Source organism: Alligator mississippiensis, chromosome 1 (assembly GCF_030867095.1).
Source record: "Alligator mississippiensis isolate rAllMis1 chromosome 1, rAllMis1, whole genome shotgun sequence".
NCBI classification, from domain to species: domain Eukaryota; kingdom Metazoa; phylum Chordata; order Crocodylia; family Alligatoridae; genus Alligator; species Alligator mississippiensis.
In genome coordinates, this window is record NC_081824.1 from 145481526 (window position 1) to 145507859 (window position 26334).

The 26334-nt window shown below is 43.8% G+C and overlaps 2 protein-coding genes across 6 annotated transcripts in view; both read left to right on the forward strand.

Moving 5' to 3' along the window:
- Nucleotides 1-7004, forward strand: part of LOC109281243 (sulfotransferase 6B1) — a 34567-nt gene extending 27563 nt beyond the window's left edge. For all 3 annotated transcript variants that reach the window (XM_059715087.1, XM_059715083.1, XM_059715089.1), the window contains one exon: nucleotides 1-7004. In XM_059715087.1, coding sequence (XP_059571070.1) covers nucleotides 1-131 — 131 coding nt within the window. In that variant the 3' untranslated portion in view covers nucleotides 132-7004.
- On the forward strand, nucleotides 6913-25643 carry LOC102575272 (sulfotransferase 6B1). 3 transcript variants are annotated; one of them, XR_009455687.1, is made up of 8 exons: nucleotides 6913-7217; nucleotides 12568-12704; nucleotides 13498-13587; nucleotides 14303-14429; nucleotides 14978-15072; nucleotides 16071-16227; nucleotides 22106-22198; nucleotides 24512-24600. XR_009455687.1 is itself a non-coding variant. In XM_006259387.4 (7 exons), exons 1-7 carry the CDS (start codon nucleotides 7016-7018, stop codon nucleotides 24640-24642), a joined length of 939 nt encoding a protein of 312 aa, XP_006259449.1. In that variant the 5' UTR covers nucleotides 6913-7015; the 3' UTR covers nucleotides 24643-25643. The 3 variants fall into 3 exon arrangements, 2 of the variants coding, with proteins under 2 accessions (XP_006259449.1, XP_019335432.1); XM_006259387.4 differs by lacking the exon at nucleotides 22106-22198 and having other exon boundaries at nucleotides 24512-25643; XM_019479887.2 differs by lacking the exons at nucleotides 13498-13587; nucleotides 22106-22198 and having other exon boundaries at nucleotides 24512-25643.
- Nucleotides 25644-26334: the final 691 nt, after the last annotated feature.

A 26334-nucleotide genomic window follows, 5' to 3' on the forward strand; every position in this document is an offset into this window, starting at 1 on the left:
GTGCTATTAGTGACTGGAAGACCCTTTTTACTGAAGCTCAAAACCAAGAGATGGAGAGAAAATTTGAAGAGTGTTTAGCAGAAACAAAACTGGGAGCCAAGATAATGTACAAGAAGTACTGCAAACCATGAAGATTAAAGCATAATTTCTGACAGAAGTTTCCCACAGGATGAGCTGATTCTGCAGAAATCAAGACAAATTATGTAGTACTTGATTCCAGCTTTACTACTTGAATGTTTTAAGAATCTAATTTTCTTTTGAGAGAGATCATTTTTTTACCAGCCTTGAATTTTACTATGATTTAGTTTAATTTTTTCTCTTTAAACAATGACATTGTAATGATCACTTTTAGTACCACAAAGCTGTTAAAGTGCATGATTTGGGGATAAAAACAACTTTTATCACCATGCACCATAGATTTTTAAAGTGACACTGCTCATATATAGTAAAGAGTGGGCAACATTTGCTAAAGAAATGCCTTTCATGTGGCTACATCAGTAATAAGTAACTTTTTAAGGCTGCAGGCTGGATTGACCCAGTTAGGTCAGAGGTGAGCCTGTAGGTGGATGGCAAGGTACTAGGGGGGACAGCCACTGCTGCCCCTTTTTCCTGTGACTGGCAGGGGAAACATGGGCATCTACCACTTTTCTCTGTTCCACTATGGGGAAAATGTCCACCACCACTGCTTTTCCTCTGTACCCACTACTGCTTCTTCTCCCCGTGCCTGCTGCTGCTTCCCTCACTATCAGCATAGGGAAAGTGACCACTGCCAGCACAGGAAAGGTGCCTGCCACTGCTACTTTCCTTGCACCTGCTGCCACTGTTTTTCTCCAGGCCAGGATAGTGAAAGCAAGCTCTGTTGAAGAACTCGCTGCCCAATGCCACTATAGCCCCACATCCACAGAACAAATCAATAGACTCTGTAGGCCAGATTTGGCCTGCAGACCATAGGCTGCTAATCCCTGGCAACATACTTTTGAAAGACAGTGTCCAAAAGAGTTGCAACACTACATTCTCAAAGCTGTCATTCAGGAATGTCAACAACCAAGCTATTGAAATTAAAAAAATCCTTTTGCTTGGTAAGAATTTAAGTCAGTGTCATTTTACTCTCAGCTGAACTGTGAACCTAGAGTCCATCCTCTGTAAAGGGCAGCATATAACTGTGCCAAGGACAACATTAAGGTGACTCAGAGTCCTGCTTCAATCTTTCTCCAGAAAGGGAAGTTATCCCTGCTAGCTCCTTTACTTTCTTATTCTGAGTCAGCTTCAAAATATTGGCTGGTGTCTTCTGAAGACAGCACAAAGGGTTGAGCCCACACCGTACTCCTGCCCACCTGCATGTGAAGGAAGGGCAATAGTAGGCCAGTGGCTGCTTTTTCCTATACACCATCTCTGGTAATACTAGAAACTTACGAAGAGATGTGAGGGGACTCCTCATATCCCCTTACTTGCAATGAACCAGAATTTACACTGTTTGTACAGTGCCCAGCCCAGTAAGGCTTGGACTAAGTCACAGTCTCTTGACACTACCATAGGAGTAATACTGAGTAAGAAAAGCAAGAATTTCCTTATAATGAAAAGAGTATATTTTCTCTTTCTTCTTATTTAAATGTGATAGGATGATGTTTGTTCTGTCTTTCTAAAATAAATGTCCCTTTGGCCACAGACAAGGTGAATGTTTGTGCAAGTCATGGGTGATTGAAAAGTTGAAATAAGAATACAAACGCAATATTATCTGTAATTCTAGCCAGCTATCTGAATTTTTCCCTCTTCTTATTCAGTATTAGTCCTATAGTAGTGTCAGGAGACTGTGACTTAGTCCAAGCCCTTCTGGGCTTTGTGCTGTACAAACAGTGTAAATCCTGGTGTAACATAAAGCCAAATACACAAAACCTAATATAAACACATCTAGGTGAGGCACAACATCTGATTTAAGTCTTAGTCCCAGCTAAGAAAACAGAACATTGAACTGAAATTTGAAGCATAATACCCTATATTTTGTAAGTTAAGGAGCTTAACGTAAAAATGTAACCATCATTACATAATGTTTACATGGCTGGGTTCAAGGTACGGTTTTGTTCAAATATTTGATGTCAACTGCAAGAAAAGTGCACAGTATTTTTTCTCTTAACTACAATTATCAGGCATAGACAAGGTCAGACTCTTATCTTATGGTGTTTGGTGGCTGTGGCCTGTATGTGCTGATACATATGACTACTTTCATATCTAATAGGAGAGTTCTTTGTCTAAAGGCAGCATTCTAGTCTTTCCTGGTAACATAAGGGGCTATTTGCAGCATTTATTCACCCAGAAGGATTTTATTCCTAGGTATGCAACGTGACAAGAGGGAGAGCAAGATTATTCCTGTCTCTGGCCATCAATAGTTGAGTGCCTAAGTCACTTTCCTGGGAGGCCTGAGAACACAGGTCCCAAGCTCCACATCCTCAGAGAAGCTTTGATCCTGGGTCTTTGGCTGTCTATCATCACAGTTCTCTAACCATCAAATCACAGGCAACACAGTAGCAAGACCTTTTTCCTTTTTAAAGATAGACACTAACTTAGTCATTGGAAAAACTACCTGTAGGGCAGTGTAGGGGGAAGCTTCTGCCTCACTGGGAGTAATGGCACCCACTTTTTCAGACTATGGGTCACTTCATTGAGACATACACCCTCTGGGCTACTTGCTTTCCCTTGGCCCTATATATCACCCACATACCTCTCTTTGCTGGCTGCTGAGGGGCCCAGCTTCAAAAGTAATGTCAGAGAAGGGGCTGGATAATGGCTGACCTCAGGTGTGGAGATTAGACTGTGGTGCTGGGAAGTCAGAGACACAGAGATTCAAGCCCCCTTTGAGAACTACATTTTCAGGCAATTAAGGCTGGCACACATCCACAAGGAGAGAACATATGTGTCATGGTTATACATGAGGCTCATGTGGAGCCTACTGAACATGCCCAATCTGCGTATGTACCTAGTCATCTATACATACAAGACCAGATGTCCAGGAATAGAATTACTGCCTGCATGTGAGTTTAAAAAATGCCATGTAGATGACCAAAAAAGGTGACTAGAAAGGAACTTCTGTATGCAGGATAGATACAGTTGCAGTCAAGACAACTTGGCAAAAATATTCCAATATATTTTTGTAGAAACTTGCCCTTAGATTTGCCCACTTATTTTTCTGATTTTTTACAAATGTCACCCAGGGCACATTTCTGATTATTGGAGTTCTTTGCCAAAAAATATTCTATGCCATCCTTTAGATGTTTGTGGATCCATGAAATGCCTTGTAGGAATTTTCATTAAAAATTGCTATGGATATTTACAATGTGAGATCATATGTTTTATACTATACCATTTTCCCTCTTTAGAGTCCAGACCAGCTTGTCATGGAGGAGATATTTACCAGTACTAAAATCAAACTGCCAAATTTCCTGAAAGTATAAAATGGCAGCTCCCTTGAAGTCAATGAAGTCCTTCCTCTGCAGTCTGAGAGAATATAACACTTAGGGAGGGTGTGTACAGAAGGGCTCTGTGCATGTTCTACAGTGCTGTAATTTAGAGCATTTTTATAGCACTATAGTTACTGCACTGTTAATCATGACAGTGTACATCTACACAAGATACTTTACTGTGCATTGGACTAATTTAAGCTCCCTCCAGAGGTGGTGCAATCGCCTACCCTGGAAATCTTCAAGAGGAGACTAGATGGTCACCTTGCTGGGGTCACCCAGTTGTCTTTCCTGCTTGGTGCAGGGGACTAGATCCGATGAACTTCCAAGGTCCCTTCCGGCCTTACAAACTATGAAGCTAATCTAATGTGCAGCAAGGTGTCACTGTCTACATGTGTGAATGATTTACTGTGCAGTAAATTAAGCTAATATGTGGTTTATAAATACCAAGAAATACAGATACTAGATTAACTAACAATTTGTTCCCAGTCAGCCTAGACAGAAAAGGGCCACATGGGGCAGAGTGAGGAGTGGTCTGCAGCTCTGGTGCAGAGATTGGGATCACAACCCAGCTTGGTGGGGCTGGCTTGGGCCAATGCCCTGTGGCTGGGTGACAGCAGAGCTGTGAACTCTCCCCTCACTTTGCTTGCTGAGGGGGCAGGGAAGCTTTCTGTTCCCACAGCACTGGGTCAGGGACAGAGAGTTTCCCTGTCCCCTCAGCCCTGCTGCTGCCTGTGCAGTGCATGCCCCAGCTGGCCCAGTTGGCTCCCACTCCCCTTCTGTGCCTGGGGGGATCCAGGAGCTGAGCAGTGCCAGGACCTGGGAGAACTGCTGCAGGGGGGGAGAGGGGCAAGGCTTAGCAGTGCCAGGACTGGGGACAGAGAGCTCCCCCAGCCTCTCAGCAAGCAAAGCAAAGCAAAGGGAGAGCTCAGGGTGCTGCTGCTGCTTGGCCACAGGGCTTCATCCCAAGCCTTATTTTAATGCGCAGTAACCTTAAGGTACATTAATTGCACATGTAGACATGCCCACAGAAGAGCAGTGTTTGGTGGGAGGGGCCTCTAAGCCTCACTGCACTGTCCAGTTAGGAGGCAGGAGGCACTCTACAGAGAAGTGGCTCTGGGCAGGCTCCAGTGTACAGAAGTTATTTAAAATACTGTAGGTTGCTAAAGTTCTGTAGAATACGGCACTTCAAATTTAAACTCTCATTTAATCAGGGTTAATTTATAGCTCTGGAGTCATATTTAAAGTACTGTAAAACCATGAATTTCTGTTAAGACACAGAAATAAAACACTTTAAATGGGAAAAAAGCAACTTCTGTAGACGCCCACAGGTGGTTCATCTACATGACACCCTTTACTGAGCAGCAGATTAATTTGCTGTACAGTAAATCATCACCATCTACATATGCGTGGCAGTTAGGGTGCAGTAAACTAATTTATTGAACTGCTGGACAGTCCGTTCAGATACAAGTGGTATCTGGCAGTACAGTAAATTACTGTGCTTAAATGCACATGTAGATGCTGCTGTTGGGATTATTTTTAATTAAAATGGAATATATTCAGTTGCATTAATTGTATGTGTAGACATGCCCATGGTGTACTTCTGTTCCCTTTTGTGCACCTAAACAACAGTTGTCCTGCTTTGTATGTGGCTTATTTGGCACTTGCACACAGTTTGGGATCCTGTTACCCATGCATCATGGATGTATAAATGCATATACATATACTATGTGCTGGCCAGGCAGGTACATAGCTACTTATGTACACCTACTTACTCATGTAAATTGTTCCAGGATTTCACCCACATTCTCCATGATTTTATTTTCTGGAGGTTTCTCCTCCCTGAACAGATCCCATTCTAAAGATTCCTTAATGATGATGTTTATGCTAGTTCCTACATTGCTCCTCTGTTGTTCTAGGGCAGTGATTCTCAACCAGGGTCCCACAGCACTCTCTGGTGCCTGACATCCTTTCAAGGGTGCCCCGAGTTACCACACAATTTTAACATTATTAAATTTGCAAGCATGATTCACAAGAGCCATCCAGAGATTTCAAATAGGAATCTATATTGTTAAAAGCGTTCTGACCTGTTGTGATCTTTGAGTTCTTTGCAGCAGCGGAATTGCTCTATGATTTTTCTGTAGTAAAAAGTGAGTTAAAAAAAAGAGCTGGCATTTTCTGAGGGGGTGTCTCAGCTCTACCTACCTTGAGACTAAAAAGTTTGAGAACCATTGTGCTAGGGTCTCAATAGACGTACATTGAAAGCTGCCCCTGTTGCAAAAAGCTTGTTTAAGACAAGATGAAAGGGGTGGGAGAAAAAACAAAGGTGAGGTATGGAATGAGGAGTGGAAGAGAGAGCAAGGGTGCTGAGAGTATATAGTAAATAATAGCCTTTTGTTTAAAACAGGTTAGCCATAAATGCACTGTTGTCAGTGTCTGTCAAGCCTTGACTTGCTGTTCCTATGCACACTTTTGGGATCTGGATCCTTTGTCTTGCACTTTATCTTGAGAGGGATCAAGAATCCAATGGTCTGTTTACCCTGTGATCCCTTATATTCCCTCATAGCTTAAACATACCCTGTCCCAGAACTCCAGCCAAGTGTGCAATCTGGGCTACAGATTCGTGTCATAGCATGTCACAGATACAAGCAGGCAGAAAGATCTTGCACAGGATTCTAAAGGTCATTTCTCTTAATTTAGTAGTAAGAGAAATACACAGTTAAAGATAAAAGATCTGTTCCTACACCACACACCTTGTCTCCTCAATTATGGTTTTTTTCTAGTTGTGTTAACATTTTTTGGCTCTCATTTAAGCCAGGCTTCTACTTCTATGGGTAACACATGTATGTTCATCCGTTACCCTATCCTGCCCAAGTCTTTCTTAGTGTCCCTCCCAGTTTTCCTCCCAAGAATTCTTTTTTTAAATCCTTCTTTTTTCACTTCTTTGCTTTTTTATTTTATTTTTTTTATTTTGGGGACCTTTAGAGTCTCCAGACACATAGCCCTACAGACACACAGGGGGGAAAACATTCCTCCAGCTGTTGCTAACCTGTCATAGTAAGTATAGTTTGGCAAAGTTAACTGCTCTTCATTATCTCTAATCTTTCATGTATGTGTAACAAGGCTTGTAAACACAAGTAGATACAAAATGTTTTTTTAATAGATAGTAAATTTGAAGCTCTCTCTTCATAAAATTAACCAGAATGTATAAGTTAAACATTAACAGCTTCTTTAAAGCATCAACGCAGTAGACAGATTTGCTTGCTTCCCATTTTGGGCTCCAATCCAGCTCCCAGAAGAGTCAATATTATGAGTTGGAACTGGTTCAAGTTTTTTATCTGGACCGCTGTTGACAGAGATAGGGGGAGGAGTGAAGTGCTGTTCATGTGGAGCAAAAAGTCTGTATTTAAAGGTAGTCTGTGCCCTGCTCTGTCAGCATACAGCTTCACATCAACAGAGAGACACATAGAGAGAGAGAGAGAGAGAGAGAAAGAGTGAGTGAGTGAGTGAGTGTGTGTGTGTGTGTGTGTGTGTGTGTTTGTGTGTGTGAAGGTAAGAGAAAAATGCCAAGGCCCCATCGAAAATTTATTGATATTTTGGAAAAATCAATGGTTGTTGCTGACACTATGGATCGTGAAGACCTGATGTTCACTTACAAGGGGATTCCCTATCCCACTACCCTTTGCTCTTATGAAGTATTCAAAGCTATGGAGTCCTTTGAAGCCAGAAGTGATGACATGATTCTTGCAGGGTTCCCTAAATCAGGTGAATATAGTTTGTTTATTGTAAAAATATAAAGTAGATGATGATGACGATGTTGATGATGCTGGTGGTGGTGGTGATGGTGGTGCTAGTATATTTTAAACAAAAGAGCTATTATAGTTTATATTAAATAATGTTGATTAGGAAATTATTATGAAGGTTATAGGAGGTATAAAATGACTTCTCACATTCTTTTCCAAAGACATATTATTGTTATTGGTAGTCTTAGGGTTAAAAGATTATATGCAAAAGTCAGGAAAATCAAAGCATGGTTCTCACTACAAACATAATGTACTTTCTTAGCATACAGGTGATATTACAGTCTATGTTTTTGCATATAATTAGCCATTTGGTTAATACTTCATTTTGTAGATTTTTCATTTCCTTTTTTATGAAAAAAAATCAGTCTTCTGAAACTTCTTGAAATATTGAAATATTAAGTTTGGAAAATAATGCAAAACAAATAAATGAATAATTAACCATGTATATTTTTATAATTGAGGCCCCCATAGGGAGGGAGTTGGGCAGGGCAGGGTTGGGGCTGGGGCTGCTGCCCAACCGGGTGGTGCATGGGGCTTGTGGCCCTGGGCCCCAATGCATGGCTGCAGAGCCCCAGCAAGGAGAGGGCCAGGGCTGCACATGGCTCATCCAGGGGGTGGGTTTAAGGCTGGTTCCCTGCCACTGCGTGTATTCCCGGGGGGGGGAAAGGACAGATATATGCACCCCCAGATTTGGGTGCAGGGTGGGGGAGGATAAGGGCTGCCTGCTGCGGGCTCGGGGCTGCCTGCCCTGCTGTCTTCCTTCCAGGGCTTCCTCAGCCTGGTGGGTGGGACCTGGCTTGGCAGGAGAGAGCGGGTCTGGGTGGGGAAGCTCCTTACCACTGATAGCCCCATACTGCCTTGGCAATGTGCCCCCTGCCTGACCAGTAGAAGTGGGGGTGGCAGTGCAGGGCTGTGCCCCTTGCTGCTCCGGGGCAGGCAGGAGACATGTTGCCAGGGTAGCACAGGGCTTGCAGCAGCAGCAACAAGTTTCCCCTCCTGGCCCTGCTCTGCCATCCTGGGTTCTGCCTGCTGGGCTGTGGAGGCCCCACGGGAGTGAAGCAGGGCAGGGAGACTGAGCCCACAGTGGGCAACCTGCACCTGCCCCCACCCCACCCCACACACAGATCTGGGAGGCATGTGCCCCCCCCGTGCCCTCGTGGGAGTGCATACAGTAGTATAGAGCCAACCCCAGCCCTCCTTTCTGAGCTCACAGTGGGCATCCCACACTCCCCACTCCAGAGGCTCTGCTCTGGTCATGCTGCCCGTGGGGGATGGGGAGCCAGGCTTCATGATATTGTGCAGCAGCTCCCACCTCCCATGGGCAGCAGCTGGGGCTTGGGTGTTACTGCAGGGGGCAGGGGACTGTGGATCTGTGTCCCTGGCTGTGACAAAGACACCTTCCAGGTCTGATACTATTATGGCTCCGCCCTTGTCTCTGGGCAAACTGCCTGCCTTGCTCACTTGCCACACTTTATTGGTAAATGAATATGATGTCAAATAAGTGGGAGGCTGCTCTTCATAGATTTTATAGATATTAGAGCTGGAAGGGAACTCAGAAGATCATCGAATCCATCCCCCTGCCCCCAGGGGCAGAAAGTCAGCTGGGGTCAAAGGATCCCAGCAAGATAAACATCCAAACATTTCTTAAAAGAGTCCACAGTAGGTGCTTGCACCACCTCTGGAGGAAGTCTATTCCAGGCGTTGGGGGCTCGGACAGTAAAGAAGTTTTTCCTTATGTCCGTCTAAAACGGTCTTGGAGGAGTTTGTGACCATTGGACCTTATTATCCCTTGGGGTGCTCTGGTGAACAGGCATTCCCCCAGATCCTGATGCACACCCCTAATATACTTACAGGCTGCCACCAGGTCACCCCTGAGCCTGTGCTTTTCCAGGCTGAAGAGTCCCATGACTCTCAGCCTCTCTTTATAAGGCCTGTTTTCCTGACCTCTGATCATGCGCATGGCTCTCCTCTGGACTCTCTCAAGTTTCTCCACATCCTTCTTGAGTTGTGGAGCCCAGAATTGAATGCAGTACTCCAGCTGTGGCCTCACCAAGGCTGAGTACAGTGGGAGGATGACATCCTGAGTTTTGCTTGAGAAGCATCTATGGATGCAAGCCATTGTTCTGTTTGCTTTACCAGCTGTGACATTGCATTAGTGGTTCATGTTCATCTTGTGGTCAGTCATGACCCCCAAGTCCCTTTTGGCCATGGTGCTAGCGAGTGTAGCACTGCTGAGCCTATAAGCGTGATGTGGGGTTTTTTTTCCCCAAGGTGGAGTATGTTGCATTTATCTGTATTGGATGTCATCAGGTTTTTATCCGCCCACTTTCTAAGCCTATCAAGGTCAGCCTGAGTCATCAGCCTATCCTCAGGTATGGATGCTCTTCACCAAAGTTTGGTGTCATTGGCGAACTTGGCCAGTCCCCTTCTAACACCAGTGTCCACATCGTTAATAAAGATGTTTAAGGGTACAGGTCCAAAGACAGAGCCTTGGGGGTGCCACTGGTCATGGGATGCCATGATGATTCACTTCCATCAACTACCACTCTCTGGGTCTGACCTCGGAGCCAATTCCCCAGCTATCGGACTGTGATGTAGCCGAAGCTGCAATTGGCCCATTTTTCCATGAGGAGATCACGGGACACCAAATCAAAGGCTTTTTTAAACTTTAGCTATATGACGTCAATCTTTTCTCCCTTGTGTAGGTGGTATATCACCTGGTCATAGAAGGAAATGACATTGGCCAGGCAAGACCTACCTGCAACAAACCCATGCTGGCTGTCCCTCAGGATGTTGCCATCAGCCAGCTTGTCAAGAATTATCTCTTTGATAATTTTTTTCCAAAATTTTCCCAGGGATTGAGATCAAGCTGATGGGCCTGTAGATCCCAGGATCTACTTTCCTCCTTTTCTTGAACATAGGCAACACATTGGCCTTTTTCCAATCTTTGGGTACTTCACCTGTGTGCCATGAGTTCTTGAATAACCTTGCCAGTGGCTGGGCTATGATGCCTGCCAGCTCATTAAGTACTCTGGGGTGAAATCTGTCAGGACCAGGTGACTTGAAGGTGTCCAGCCTCTCAAGGTGTTCCTTGGCTTTTTTGTGGGTGTCGGTTGTCAGTTGTCACATTTGGTTTAGCAGGGGTCCAATGTTGCCCTTGCTCTTTTTCTGACTCCCCACATATCTGAAAAAGGGCTTTTTATTGTCCTTGATACATGTAGCCGTTTGGAGTTCAGTTGCAACCTTCACTCCCTACAGGTATGAATCAGTGCAGAATATTCCTCCTTAGTGGTGATTTCTGTCTTGCATCCTTTATAAGCCTCTCTTTTAGATGTACGAGGTCCATGAGTTCTCTGCTGGGCCAAGGGAGTTGCTGAGCCCTTTTGCTACCTTTCCTCCGAGATGGGATGGACATCCCTTGTGCTTTCAGGATTGCTCCCTTAAGAAGCGACCACTCGTCTTGGACTCCCCTCCCTGTCAAGTCTTGGCCCCTTAGGGCCATGACAACAAGCCTCCTGAGCTTATTGAAATCAGCTTTCCTAAAGTTGAGGACTTCTGCATTGCTGACTGACTTGCCAGCTTTGTGATGGATAGTAAAAGTGATTAGCTCATGGTCACTGTCTCCCAGCTTTCTTTCGATTCTTAGGTCACTGACTAGATCATCCCCTTTGGCCAGTACTAGGTCCAGCAGTGCTTTACCTTTTGTTAGTCCATAGACTTCTTGAGTCAGGTAGAGCTTGTCACACATATGAGGAAGCTTTGTGACTGTTAGGATTTGGCCAAGTGCTCTTTTCATGAGATGTCCAGGTAGTTGAAGCCTCATGCACTCCAAATGACTACGGGCAATCAGTACACACTCCTACCATCCCCACACATGTCCCATGCCTTGCTGATGTCATGCTGTAAACATAAACAGCTCCAGCTTACAGCTGGGTCAAACATAGCCCTTTGTAAGGCTGCTCACATACCACCCTACCTGGGCCTCTCTTTTACTGCCCCCCTCTCACCAGGGCCTCTCACACTCCACCCCCTCTCACAACAGCCTCTCACATGCTGCCTTTCCAGGCCATACTCCCACCGCCCTACTCTGAAGAGATCCTCAGGCTTGTCCACTCATACTTCGGATAGCCCTGGCCCAGCCTTTTGGGTCCTCTGTGACCCTCATCTGGGCGGTGACCACTGATTCACCCCACTCTGGGCTCTCTCAGCCCTAGCCCCTCACCGGGCAATTCCTTACTCCCACCCTCTTGGGCAAACATACTGCCTTTCCTACTGGGGTCCAGGGCCAAACACCCCCTTGGGACTCAGCTGCTCTTCTCTCAGTTTAACTGGCCCTACTACTCCGCCCTGTCACTCTCAGGGCCTGGGGTCTTGCACCCCTACAGGCTAAGGTGCTTCACAAAGCATGCCTGGCCCCCTTTAGCTCTTCAGGTAACTTACCCAAAGGTAGGGGCAGGGATTTAGGTTCCCTGACCCACCTTACACTGAGGAGGTTCTCTGTCCTGGTATTTACATGGCCCTGGTATTTACGTGGCCCTGCCCTGCCACTGCCCTGCCTTTGTAATGTGCACTGCTCCGACCTGCATTTAGGAGTCTGGCGAGCAGGGGTATAGCTAGGAGCTGACAAGTTGGCTCTCTGCCTGCCTGCTTTTCTATAACAGTGCCAGCAGTGCAGATAAGTGGGGAGCTGGGGACATGGCAGGGGGAAGGGGGGGACAAGGGTGAGTGCCAAGGGACAGAGGAGGTGGGGGTCGCGGTGGGGCCTGGATCCTGGGCAGGGTGGCAGTGTGGGGGCCCTGAGGGCTGGGAGTGAGCCTGGAATGAGAGCAAAGGAGAAGTAGAGGAAATTCTTATCTTTAGTTCTCCCCTGGCTGCCCCCACTGTCACTCGGGGTGAAAAAAGAGCATTCACCTGGGAAGGTTGGGACAGTGCTTCTTGGGATATGGAAGGACTGCTCCTAACTCATCTTGATCTAGTGGAGCAGTCTAATATGTCTGCAACATAAGATGCCCATGACAAGTTAGAGATAATCCTCACTGGAAGAGGATTATCTCTGAGATGCTCAGAAGGCAGCTAGCTAGTGTTTTCCTGCCCTAATATGTGGACAGTGGACACTTCAATTTTAAGAGCCCTTAAAAGGTAATAAGTAACAACACCCTCAGAAACACTTTTCATTTGTTTATCGACTGTAATCTCATTGATTTGTCTTGCCCATTACTTGGCACCTATCGAAATGCTGTATATCCAAACAAATCTGAGAGATGTTCCCAAGTGTTTAAAATGAAATCTCTGCTTGTTTTTTTCTCCTTCAGGTACAAATTGGTTTGGCCATATCCTACTTGAATTAATAACAACATTTGAAAAGAAGACTGAAGTGAAACCAACTATCTATGGGGAAGAATTTGATGAATTTCCCTACCTTGAAATTGGAGATACTGAAAAATACCAGGCAAGGCCTGAATACTTATTAAAATTGCTAAAATTTTCTTTTTCAGTATTATTGAAAGCATATGTGAAATACTCCATCACAACAAAAGAACCCTGTACAAGTACAGCAAGGCTAGCATGCTTTCCCTTCTGGTCATCTCTAAGCAGCAGATCTGTTTCCCAGCAGCGTGTACAGTATGTGAGTGCACACACTATGTGTGCAGACTAAACAGTCACAGTAGTCTACGAATTGGCCATGTGTATACAACAGTGTGTGCGCACCTCAGACCCTGTCTCTAGCCTTCTTTAGGGCACCGCTGGGACCTTTACCTTCCCAATAGTCCCCAGCTCAAACCACTGGTTTAGTTGATAAACAAAGAAAGAGGAAAAAAAAAGGAATAAGCTAAGTTTCCACTTAGCAGCCAAAAGTCCCAGCCTTTGGTAAGATACAAAAAGAAAAATAAGGAAATTGAAAGTGCCATTTTTCCTACTAATAGAATGATGTCTCCAGTTTTTCTTTTATTTTCAGTATATATATATACACACTTAGTACTGGTTAAATTTCTTTCCAAATCTCAAGAGTTGGAGGGTAGAGGACCTATCAATTAGAAATTCTCAAATGGCAAAGTCCACATTGGTACATTGGTACCAGAAGAAGTAGGGAACTAATAAGGCATGGAATTGGTTACCAGGACAGCAGAGTTTTCCAGGCTGGCTTGTTCACCTGGAAAAGTATATTCTGGCGTATGAAAATAATAACAACATTACATAAATCAAAGAGTTTCCTTTCATTCTTCTGTCAATTTTTGTTAAAGCGGATGAAGAAAATTCCTTTTAGAAGAGTTATACGTACTCACCTCATGTCTCAGAATTTACCTAAGTCTGTCTTCACGAATAAAGCCAAGGTTAGTGTTCATTGTAATGTCTTATAGGCATGCTCAATTCAAGAGAACATTCATGTCTCTTTAGATGTCTAGTTTTCTAGGCTTCATAATAAATACAAAATACTTAGTGTGGGTACTTTATTGCCAGGCCCTTAGCTACCATATAGCCACTTCATATGATACCAAACTGCAGTCAATTCTGGCAGTAAAGCTGGCATATCCTGCTCCCTAACAGTCCCCAGTGAGAGAGTGATCCCTTGTATGGTAAAGTGAATTGTTCCCTGATGTACTGTGGATGGGATCTCATGATGTTTTCACAAATAAATGGGGCTTTGATGTAAGCAAAACTTGGGAGAACACCTTCATTTATTTATTTTTTTCTGTGTGACTGCTGAATTTCTCCCTTTTATCATTTAATCACATCTAGCTCACCATAAAGGAATGAAAGATGTGGGTGTCAAACAAGTCACACTGACAGATGGTGTATTATCAATTTGTATGGTCCCAACAAGCATGAATCAGAGAAAAAAAGGCAAAAATCTTCATTGTCTAATGAAGGATAGTGAAAAAATAGCATCTTCTACATATAGGATCCAATTCAGTGTCTAATATGTGAGGTCCAAGAGGTTACCAATTGTGTCATTAAAGTGAAAGTTATAATTTTTTATTACTGCAGTTGTCTCATGCTCGTCTTCAGAAATGTATTTGTGTATCACTTCGTATTTTAATTATCCAGATACTGCTGCTGCTTCGAAATCCAAAAGATTTAGCCACATCTTTTTTCAAGTTTTCCAAAGTGATGGCTCCATTTCCAACTTACGAGAGCTGGGATGAGTTCTTCAAAGACTTCATGATTGGAAACAGTACTATACTTTATTTTTGCTACCCCAACTGTTTAATGTGTAGATTACATCTGAAGAATGTAGAATTTGTAACTCAAATTCATGTTTTTATTTTTATTACCAAAAGTACAGAGGTTTTGGGAAAGAATTTTAAGCACTCAGATAAGATTTCAAAGTACTTGGGTTAACTATGAAGTTAGGACATAAGGGGTTGTAAGGAAATCCACTTTGCTGACTTTGTTTCGGCACCTAATTAGAAAGAAATCACACAGCTGACTAACTTTGGGGTCTAAGACTAAACTTTTGTAATAGGTTGGATTAGAATTGTTCCCCTTCTCCCATTATGAGTATTTAGAAGCAAACACCTCTGAAGAAATCTTGTTGATACTTTTGTATTGCCTCATAAGGGAGTGGAAGAGAACTGTAGTAGGGATTTTCTCTGCTGAGGAATCTTTTCTTGAACCCAGATTTTAAGATAACATATTCAGTCTTTACTCATTCTTGATCATAATAGAAATGAAATTCTTGATAGCAATGAAATAATGAACTAATACTTTGATTTTCTCCAGTACCTTGGGGTTCTTATTTTACCTACCTTTCTGAATGGAACAAACATGCTGATGATGAACATGTTATGCCAATAACATTTGAAGAGGTGAAAGAGGTGAGGTTAATTCTATTTAAAGAATAATGTATACTTCAGGGAGTGTTCCTTATTGAAGCCATGTGGAAATAATGCTCCCATAAAATAATGAGCACCTTGGAAGTGTCATAGCTCTGCTACCCACCTTAATGAACTAGCTGCCATAACTGGGCAGTAGGTGCTGCCCACGGTTCACATTACACTTCGACTCTTGTGGGGGTCTGCAAAAAGATCTGGGCTGCCCATCATGATGCCCTAATGAAATTGGAGACCCCCCCCAGGTTATGGTATTCAAATCTTACAGGGGAACTCTTGTCTCTTATGGGGGGCTCAGCTCTCACCTCCCGCCCCCCAACACCTCCCCTAATTCAAACCTTAGTGCTACCAGGGGATTTTCTGTTTTATTTCCCTCCTCTGGATCCCTTGGTTTGAAGCTCTGACCCACATCCCCTGCTCTGTTTTTTTTCCCATTTCCCCAAGTAGTCTTGATTAAAGAATAGTTCATACTTCAGGAAGTGCTTGTTATTGAATTTTTGTAGATGTGACAGTCTGATATATTATCTTTTGAGGTGATATCAGTGTTCTAGCCAAAGCATTAAAATTTTTGATTTTTTGGCACACTTTTGTAAAAGGTTTATCATGAAGAAAATAGTTAAATAGAATATTTCTATAAGACATTTTCCTGGGTTCTGATACAGTATGAGGTGCACACACACATTTCCCAAATAACTCCTCATTGAATTGGTATGCATATATCTATCTCAGCATAGCTTCAAACATTATGCTTTCCTAATCTCTACTTGAGCCTATTGTAAAATTGAGCATATAGAATGTTATCTTTATGAGGTACTGTTCATATCTGTACAGACATCTCCTACAATATCTGTGAATCATCTCTCCCAGTGAAGTCCTCTAAATATTCTACAGGAATGTGTAGCGCTAGCACTGAAAGTAGAAATGCCATGGAAAGGAAATGATGCATTTTGTTTGAATAATATCTCATGCCTTATCTTCCTCAGAACCCACTTTTGGGAGTGAAAAAAATAGCAAAGTTCTTTGAATTGCCTCTGAATGAAGAAGAGCTTAAGGAGGTTGCAGAGAGGAGCAGCTTCCAGGCTATGAAAAATAACTCCAAGGAAACTCATGGGGTGTTTGGCAATGTCCTCTTTCGCAAAGGTAAATACCTAAAAAGATGCACATTGTCATTTCCCAGTAAATAGCATTGAAAATCACTTCCTGCTGACATGTACATGCTTAATGTTAGCATTTATAAGCAGAAAATCCATTTAATTTTTCCTTTGATAAATAACAGCTGAATATACCTGTTGCACTAAAATTGTATGGTGGGGTTCTGGGATTGGCCCAACTGTTGTCCAGGGGACAGCTGACTGTTGGTTTCAGTCCCAGGATTACATTGGGGTCTCAAACTGGCTCCAGTGCAGTGTCAGGGCTGACACTGACAATCAACTGGCTGGGTCACACCAGCTTCCAGCAAAGTCTCAAAGTCAGGGTTTTCCCACTTACTGAGACATATCCATGGAGATTCTGGGGGTGATCTTGGTAAGAAGCAAATCCCAACTTTCCCTGCTTACCAAGACATGCCTGAGATCCCAAGGGTGCATCTTGATAAGTAGGTAAAACTGGGCAGGCACTTTTGGGGCTTGAAGGGCCCAATCCTGTACAGGAAGTCCTGGGGTGCATGGGATCAGGGCCCTCAAGCCCCTGGAGCTCCTGCCTGGGGTGGCTACAGAATGCAGGCTGACACCTTCCCACCATTAACGGGCATCTGCCAGTCCATAGTGGCACAAATTGATACTACCTTAATTGCAGCCACAATTTGTAGCTCAGCAAGGGATATGGACCTCTGGCACAAAAACAATGAAAAGCGACATCTGTTTCCATCCTTGTAAGTCATTCCTTTTCATTGCTCAGGTGAAATTATGCATTGTGAAGTTGTGGGATATATTTTATTTCTTTCAGCATGACTCATGAAAAAGGCTGCTTGTTATGCGAGACCCTGTATAATAGACACGTATCAATTTCATATCAATAGATATGAACTTATATTTAACACATCATATTTATTGTTTTGTTCTTGTGTAGGACTGTAAACTGCATCCCACTGGAGGGCCTGATGGCAATATGTTGGGCCTACTCTTGGTGGGGTAGCTCCTATAAAATACCAAAATGTTGTAACCTCTAGAGTAAGACGAGTATAGGGCACCTCAAAACCCTAGTCCCCGCTACCTTGTGAGTACCCATTGTTTGAAGAAAAGCTAAGGGACATCACCCTGGCAGAAATACAGCCTTAGTGAGGCATTAGGCAGTCAGTAGCAATTCTTATAGATTCATAGATTCATAGATTCATAGATGTTAGGGTCGGAAGGGACCTCAATAGATCATCGAGTCCGACCCCCTGCATAAGCAGGAAAGAGTGCTGGGTCTAGATGACCACACCTAGATACTCATCTAACCTCCTCTTGAAGACCCCCAGGGTAGGGGAGAGCACTACCTCCCTTGGGAGCCCGTTCCAGACCTTGACCACTCAAACTGTGAAGAAGTTCTTCCTAATGTCCAGTCTAAATCTGCTCTCTGCTAGCTTGTGGCCATTATTTCTTGTAACCCCCGGGGGTGCCTTGGTGAATAAATACTCACCAATTCCCTTCTGTGCCCCCATGATGAACTTATAGGCAGCCACAAGGTCGCCTCTCAACCTTCTCTTGCGGAGGCTGAAAAGGTCCAGTTTCCCTAGTCTCTCCTCATAGGACTTGGTCTGCAGGCCCTTGACCATACGAGTTGCCGTTCTCTGGACCCTCTCCAGGTTATCCGCATCCTTCTTGAAGTGCGGCGCCCAGAATTGCACGCAGTACTCCAACTGCGGTCTGACCAGCGCCCGATAGAGGGGAAGTATCACCTCCTCGGATCTATTTGTCATGCATCTGCTGATGCATGATAAAGTGCCATTGGCTTTTTTGATGGCTTCGTCACACTGCCGACTCATGTTCATCTTGGAGTCCACTAGGACTCCAAGATCCCTTTCCACTTCCGTGCTACCCAGCAGGTCATTCCCTAGGCTGTAGGTGTGCTGGACATTTTTCCTCCCTAGGTGCAGCACTTTGCATTTCCCCTTGTTGAACTGCATTCTGTTGTTTTCTGCCCACTTGTCCAACCTATCCAGGTCTGCCTGCAGCTGTTCCCTGCCCTCCGGCATGTCCACATCTCCCCATAGCTTGTGTCATCTGCAAACTTGGACAGAGTACATTTCACTCCCTCGTCCAAGTCACTGATGAAGACATTAAAGAGTATCGGTCCAAGGACCGAACCCTGCGGGACCCCACTGCCCACACCCTTCCAGGTCGAGACCGACCCATCCACCACGACTCTCTGGGTGCGACCCTCTAGCCAATTCGCCACCCACCAGACTGTGTAGTCATCCACGTCACAGCCTCTTAACTTGTTCACCAGTATGGGGTGGGATACCGTATCGAAGGTCTTCCTGAAGTCTAAGTATACGACATCCACCCCTCCTCCTGTGTCCAGGCGTTTCGTAACCTGGTCATAGAAAGAGACTAGATTGGTCAGGCACGATGTGCCCGCCACAAACCCGTGCTGGTTTCCCCTCAGTATAATTTGCCCTGCTGGGCTCTCACAAATGTGAGCCTTGATAATTTTTTCAAAGACTTTGCCAAGGATGGAGGTGAGACTGACTGGCCTATAGTTGCCCGGGTCCTCCTTCCTCCCCTTTTTGAAAATGGGGACCATGTTAGCCCTTTTCCAGTTCTCCGGGACTTGGCCCGTGCGCCACGAGCGTTCGAATATTCCCGCCAGTGGCTCTGCAATGATGTCGGCCAGTGCCTTCAGCACCCTCGGATGGAGCTTATCCGGGCCTGCCGACTTAAAGGCATCCAGTTCTTCCAAGTGACTCTGCACCATGTCAGGATCTACGTATGGAAGTCTGGCGCCTTGCTGCTGCCTCTCTACAACCCCAGTGAGAGACTTGTCGTGTCCCTCACTTAGGAACACTGAGGCAAAGAACTCGTTGAGGAGTTCAGCCTTGTCCCCCCTGTCTGTCACCAATTGTTTCTGCCCATTTAGCAGGGGTCCTATTCCTCCCTGGGCCTTCCTTTTACTCCCAATATATCTAAAAAACAATTTCTTGTTGTCTTTTACTTGGGTTGCCATCCTCAGCTCCATGGTAGCTTTGGCCCGCCTAACTGCCTCCCTACAAGCACGAGCAGAGGAGGTATATTCGTCTTTAGTGATCTCACCCTGTTTCCACTTTTTATGTGCTCCCCTTTTAGCCCTTAGGCTGCCCTGGATTTCTCTGGTCAGCCATGGAAGCCTCCTGGCCCCTTTCCCTCTTTTGCCTCGCTCGGGGATCATCTTGCTTTGAGCTTATCTGTTGCTCTCTGGCAGAAGTTGCAACCATTGAGGCACTGAACATCTGGATTCAGTCTGGCCTTTGGATTCTATCTCAATGGTCTAAAAGGGGATGGTAGGTCTTGTACAGCCTCCACTTCTCCATACTCTTGCCTAGGTGTACACTTCAAAGGTCTTGGTGTGATGGCTGTAGGACTCTGTACAAACGGATTCATCAGGCCTCTGACTAGACCTCTTATGTGTACACCACAATCTAGAGGATCAACTGTTGCCTACTATATTTATTGTTTATTAGCACATTATATTTTTATCTACTCCTGAATTCTTTCCACACAGGAAAGATGAAAATGACATTCTTCCCTTTTTGTAAGTCTTAGTCTCCCAGTAATCAGCTTCTTTCCTTCTGCTTATTGTGTGTCTTCTGCTTCTGAGAATTTGTCTCACTCCCCAAACTCCCCCTGCTGTTTTTTGCTACAGTGTGACTGGCTCCCTGTGATTAGAGACCTGAAGAAGAATGCCTTACATTTGAAAGCTCTTCCAACTTGATGTCTTATCCTTGGTCATGATCTTTATGAAGTTGTGGGTGATGCGCCAGGTATCAGAGGGCTGACCTAGTGGAAAAGGGCCAATATAGTGCTCCTCTTTAAAAAAAAATTAGAAGGACCTATGGAACTACAGACCAGTGCTACCAGACCAGTAACTTTGGGAAGTTACTGAAGTATATCCTAAGGAAAGCCATTTGAAAGCGTGTGGAGGAGGAAAGGCTGATCACAAGCAGCTAGAGTGGATTTTTGAAAATCAAGTTATCAAACAAACCTGATCTCCTTCTCTGACAAATTAACTACTTGGGCGGATGAAGGGAATGCTGTGGATATAATGTATCTGTACTTCAGCAAGGCTTTGACAAGGTCTTGTGGGGCCTTCTTATAAACAAATTGGAGAAATGTGGGCTAGACAAAACTCGTCCCTCACAGTCAAGGATGATGGTCTTCTGTAATTGTCTTATGGGTGGGTTTGAAAACGGCTGACAAGGCCAATCCAGGATTGACAGGTTCTATTACAACTTGGGCTTGTGTTTCTGTGTGGGGTGGATGGCTCTAGATTCCTGATTTGGTTCACGGTATGCTGTTTCTTCCACTTCTGCTTTCCCATCTCCTGTTGTCATCATGAGGTTTCAAAGTACTAAGATCCTTGCAGCAGACTTTTTCTCCATTTGGGGTGGTCCTGGGAGATGGCCTTTCATGAGTTGATGCTGATGTTGAAGTTGCATTTTTCCAAGTTGGTCTTGAGGATGTCCTTGAAGCACTTTCTCTGTCCTCCTCTTGAGCATATGTCCTGACTGAGCTGGGAGAGTAAAACTTGTTTCTGGAGGCTCTATTCAGACATCCAAATGACATCACTGGCTTAGTGAAGTTGATGTCAAATGATTTTTGCCTTGATGCTTGTAGCATTTGCTTACAAGAAGACACTAATGGTGCATTTGTCTTTCCACTGGATTCAAAGGATCTTCCATAGGTATCACTGATGGAACTTCTCCAGCAACTTGAGGTGTCTTCTGTATGTTGTCCACATCTCAGCTCCATACAGTAAGGAAGGGATCATGACTGCTTGATAAAACACAAGCTTGATAAAACACGAGCTGATATGGCAACCTTCAAAGACCCATTTCCTTAATCACCTGAAAGCTGCTCTTGCACGTTTGAGGCGATCTTGGATTTCATTGTCAATGTCAGCCTTCTGCAATAGATGGCTTCTGAGGTACAGGACATACTCAACATTCTCCAGAGTCTCATTTTAAATCTGAATTACCAGAGCTGGGGATTGCTCATTAAGAGCTTGTTGATGGAGGAGCTTAGTCTTCTGAATGTTAAGCAGGAGCCCTATTGGGTAAAGACATTGAGGATTGTCTGAAGGTCTGCTTCAGACAAAAAATATTAGAAGGTGAATTAATAACTGGCTCAGTAGCTACAAGCAAAGGGGAATTATTCATGGATCCATGTCAAAATAGAAGGAGGTTTTAAGTGGAGTCCCACAGGGATCTGTCCTGGGACCAGTGCTGTTCAAAATGTTTATTAATGACTTGGATTCTGGCATAGAAATCTGCTTGTGCAAGTTTGCATATGACATAACACTGGGAAGAACTGTGAACACACTGAGGGATGTTAGCACAATTCAAAAGAATCTTGACAGATTGGAAAGCTGGGTTAGAACTATCAGGATGAAGTTCAATGCTGAAAAGTGCAAGGTGCCACACCTCAGGAAGAATATTAAAAAACACAAGTACAAAATGTGGGACACCTGGCTGGATGGCATCACTATAGAAAAGGATTTGGGATTGTTGATGTATCACAGGCTCAATATGAATCTGAAGCATGATGCAGCTGTACAAAAGGTGAATGTGGCTTTGGGATGCATGAATTCATGGTGCTCAAGAGAGTTCCCAGAGGACTGGAAGAGGGCCAAATTTGTGCCCATCTTCAAGAAGGGGAGGAGAGAAGATGCAGGGAACTACAGGCTGATCAGCCTGACCTCAATCCCAGGAAAAATCCTCCAAAAAATTCTCAAGGAGTTCATATGTGATAAGCTAGTATAAGTCAAAATTCTGAATGACAGCCAGCATGGCTTTGTCATGGGTAGGTCATGTCTGACTAATCTCATTGCCTTCTATGATCAGGTTATTCACTACCTGGATAAGAGAGATGAGGTTCACATCATTTACCTGGACTTTAGGAAGACCTTTGACTTGGTGTCCCATGAGGCTCTCAAGGTAAAACTAGGGGACTATGGGCTCAACAATTCAATGGTCAGATGGGTGGAAAACTGGTTGCAGGGTTGGACCCAGGGTGTAATAATAGATGGATATGTGTTGACCCGGTGGAAGGTAGCAAGTGGGGTCCCCCAGGGTTTGGTACTTGGATCAGTGCTTTTCAACATCTTGATCAATGATCTGGATGTGGGGGTGAAAAGCACACTGGCAAAGTTCGCTGATGACACTAAGCTGTGGGGAAGTGTGGCCACACATCAGGGTAGGATGACAATCCAGGCAGATCTAGACAGATTAGGTAGATTAGTTAGATGGATGGACCAGAACCAGAACCAGATGCTGTTCAACACTGAGAAGTGAAAAGTGCTCCATCTGCAGAAAAATCCACAACAAGCTTATAGGCTCTGTGGTTCTACGCTAGCTAGCATGCATCTGAAAGGGACCTGGGGGTCATAATTGACCATAAAATGAAAATGAGCCACCAGTGTGATGCTATAGTTAGCAGAGGAAACAGTATGCTGACATACATCAACCAATACATTTCAAGCAAAATTAAGCAAGTTATTCTCCCATCTACTCAGCATTGGTAAGGCTGCAGCTGGAGTACTGTTTCCAGTTCTGGGTGCCACACTTAAAGATGTGGAGAAGCTTGAGACAGTCCAGAGAAGAGTCACTTGTATGATTAGAGGCCTGAAGAGCAGGCCATATGAGGAAAGGCTGGCCAATATGAGACTGTTCAGCCTAGAAAAAAGAAGACTTTGGGAGGTGGTGGAGGGTTGGTGGTAGTTTACAAATATATAAGGGGTGAGCATCAGGGGCTAGGCAAACAATTATACCCAAAGTGCACCAGGGGAAAACCAGGAGCAACAGTCATAAACTCATAGAAGAAGGTTTCAAACTGGATATAAGGAAAAACTTCTTCATGGTTCATGAGACCAGACTCTGGAATAGATTTCCAGTGGGGGTGGTGCAGACATCTACCCTGGAGATCTTCAAAAGGAGACTGAATGCACACCTTCCTGGGGTTATTTGACCCCAGCAGTCTTTCCTGCCCAGAGCAGGAGGGCTGGACCGGATGATCTCATGAGGGCCCCTCCAGCCCTAAATTCTGTGAATCTGTGAGTTCAGCTTGTGGAGAAGGTGCTTAACAGAGGACACGACAGAAGTCTTCAAATATTTGAAGGGCTGCCATAAAGAAGAGCACCTTTTCTCTCTTGCTGCAGAGAGGAGGTGGTTAACCAACGGCTTGAAGGTACAGCAAAATACATTTAGATTGGGTATTCATCAAAAATTCTTCACTGTGAGAATAGTGAAGCAGTGGAATAGACTGCCTAGGGAAACTGTGGACTTGCCATCACTGGAGATGTTCAAGAAGAGGCTGGGCAGCCACTAGTTAGGGATGATTTGAATGTAGCCATGCTTATGTTCTACTATGGGTATTTCCCATGCTTCCGGTTTTTGGTGGTTTCCTCGGTCCCTGCTTTCTGTTACATGTGTCCAGGTGTTTTTAAAGTCTACCTCACAGACATTGGATGTTGGGTATAGCCAAGGCTGAGGATTTTGACTAGGGTGTGCCAATGCTCCTGTTGAACAGAAACCAGAGGTTCCTAGCTAGAGGGTTTTGCCCCTCTGCTCAGGGTCAGACCAATCACCATATTTGGGGTCAGCAAGGAATTTTACCATGTGGCCACATTGATATAAACTGTAGGGATTTCTGCCTTCCTCTGTGGTGTGGTCCTCTACCTGGGATCTTTTGAGTATATCTTGACAACCTTTTGTAGAAGCAGAACCTTGGCTGTCATGGTTCCCCTGCTTTACTTGTGGCAGGTTAGGGTTTTTTGTCTGCGTTGTGTCAGGGTTGATGGTAATTTTACATAGAGTTTAAATTATGAATTGCATAGGATGGCTTGGATAGGGATGATCCTGTCTCAGGCTGCAGTTGGATTGGTGACCTCTGGAGGTCCCTCCAAGCCCCACTTCTCTATAATTCTATTATTTTATCCCAACTACATAGTTGGTCCAATAAAAGATACTTCCCTAAGAAATCCTTGCCTCTCGCATTTCTTGGAAAATGTATATATGTATATAATGTTAATATATTTTATATATGTATATGTGTATATATATATAATGTGTATGTGTGTACATGGGCACATGTGTTACTTCAAGTGATTAAACATTCTGGGTCTAGTTTTTCATTCTGTTGTAGTTACTTAGCATTGATGCAACTCCATGGATTTCATTAACATGGATTTCTTTTTCTGGGCTTTTATTTTATGTCTATGTTAGGATAATGTCAGTGTTGCTTCTTTGCAGGTGGTGTGAGTGACTGGAAGAGCCTCTTCAGTGAAGAGCAGAACCAGGAAATGGACAAAATATTTGAAGAACGCTTAGCACAAACCAAACTTGGTGCAAAGATAAAGTACAATGTTTGGTGTAAAGTGTGAGAAGTAAAAGAGGACTGGTGAAGCAAGAGCTTCCTACTGTCCTCTCAGATCAATTGCATCATATACTTGAGAAAAATAAAATGATGCAAAAGTTTCTGAATTTATAATGATTGCAATTTTCAGCAACAGACCTTCATATATGATTTTCACTTTAAGTCGAGACATCTGGCACATTTAGACTTCATCCTTTCACCGAGTGTTATAAGCTATCATATCCAGATAAACACAACAATACTGCTTTAGTAGCTATCACTTGGAAGAAACTGTCATCTTGCCCTACCTCTCTAAATGTTATCAGTCTTTTGGATTGTGTAAGAGCATTTAGTATAAAGATATTTTAACCCCAAATGTTTCAAGCTGGACTTCTTCACAAAACTTAAATCAAACTTATTTTATGATCCACCTCTTTGAGCACATCAATGAAATTATTTCCATAGATCTTAGCAGAAGTTGTATCAAAATATAATATGCATTGCTCAAACAGAGGAATAGAGAGTAGTTACTAAAACAGAGCACAATATTCTCTTAAGGCTCTTTATCCTGCTGAAAACAGAATCTTCTTCTGAACCTTTCTGGTTTTGGGGTTTTCTTGCGATTTTACAGCCAGATTTTCTAGAGACAGAACTCTTAAGTGAGTAAAACTCAACTGAAGTCAGAGAAATTACACTCACAAAGAATCTGGCTTATAATCATGAAAGACATAACCTTGATTTTCCTATTTTTCCTGGTCTAAATTAGCAATAGATATACTGATATCAAGTGAGTTAAACCAGTGTAAAAATTATGCGAATTAGATCAGAATCAGGCCTAGTTCTCTTTTCTTTGTATGTCATTCTTAGTTATTCTTTTTGTTATTCTTCTAGCTATAATACAATTAAACTACTCTCTTGTAACATCTTCCACCTGGTTTCAGGGATGCTGCACGATTTTGCATGCCTATTTGAGGTCAAGCCTTGGTTGTTACAATGAATATGAATAAAACCAGTGCATGAGTCAAGCAAGCAAGTTGCATCCATAACATTTCTCCTGAGTTAAATTTTTAATGCTACCTTTGAGCCACATAGCATCTCCTTGCACTATATCTATGTGACAGCACTGAACATACATCATCCCAGCATTGCAAATTAACATATCCCTTCCAGTTCAGGGGTGCAACAGCTTAGAAGGACTTTCCCTGTTAGGGACTGGTCCTGTTTGCTCTTCTCCAGGGTGAAGCCCAGTAATAGAACTGAAAGTAGGCACCTTTTCTCTCTTGTGATTTCTGTAACACACCCCTGGATGGCTCCCATGCAGTATAGAAGAAGAAGCATCTGGTTTGAATGCAGAGGGCATGGAACTTGGCTGTTAGGAATGAAAAAAGAGCCAAGTCCTTTGAATTTCTTCCAGACTATATAAACACCCTCTCCCACAAGCCAAGGTGCATTTGGAAAAGTTCCCCTCTGCAAAGTAAATTCTGAAAGCTAACAATCTATTACTATTACACTTTGAGACAAACCTCCCTTCTCAGAAATTGGATTAAAATTTACTGAGAACAATTGTATTCCTAAAAACATTCAATTCATGAAGAAAGAAATTTAGCAGAAGCTTTTCTTTCAAGAAGTATGTCAGAAAGTTTTCTCTGTGCAACTCTTTTTCTCCTTAAAGCAAAACCTCCCAGAGAGCTGGAGGTGTAACACTGTATACTGGGGTGCC

What these genes read in the sequence shown, in the direction of transcription:
- LOC102575272 (XM_006259387.4), top strand. Translation starts at nt 7,016, where the DNA reads ATGCCAAGGCCCCATCGAAAATTTATTGATATTTTGGAAAAATCAATG. An exon ending in TCTTCACGAATAAAGCCAAG is followed by an intron (nt 13,588 to 14,302) that starts GTTAGTGTTCAT and finishes TTAATTATCCAG; the next exon opens with ATACTGCTGCTGCTTCGAAA. An exon ending in AGACTTCATGATTGGAAACA is followed by an intron (nt 14,430 to 14,977) that starts GTACTATACTTT and finishes GATTTTCTCCAG; the next exon opens with TACCTTGGGGTTCTTATTTT.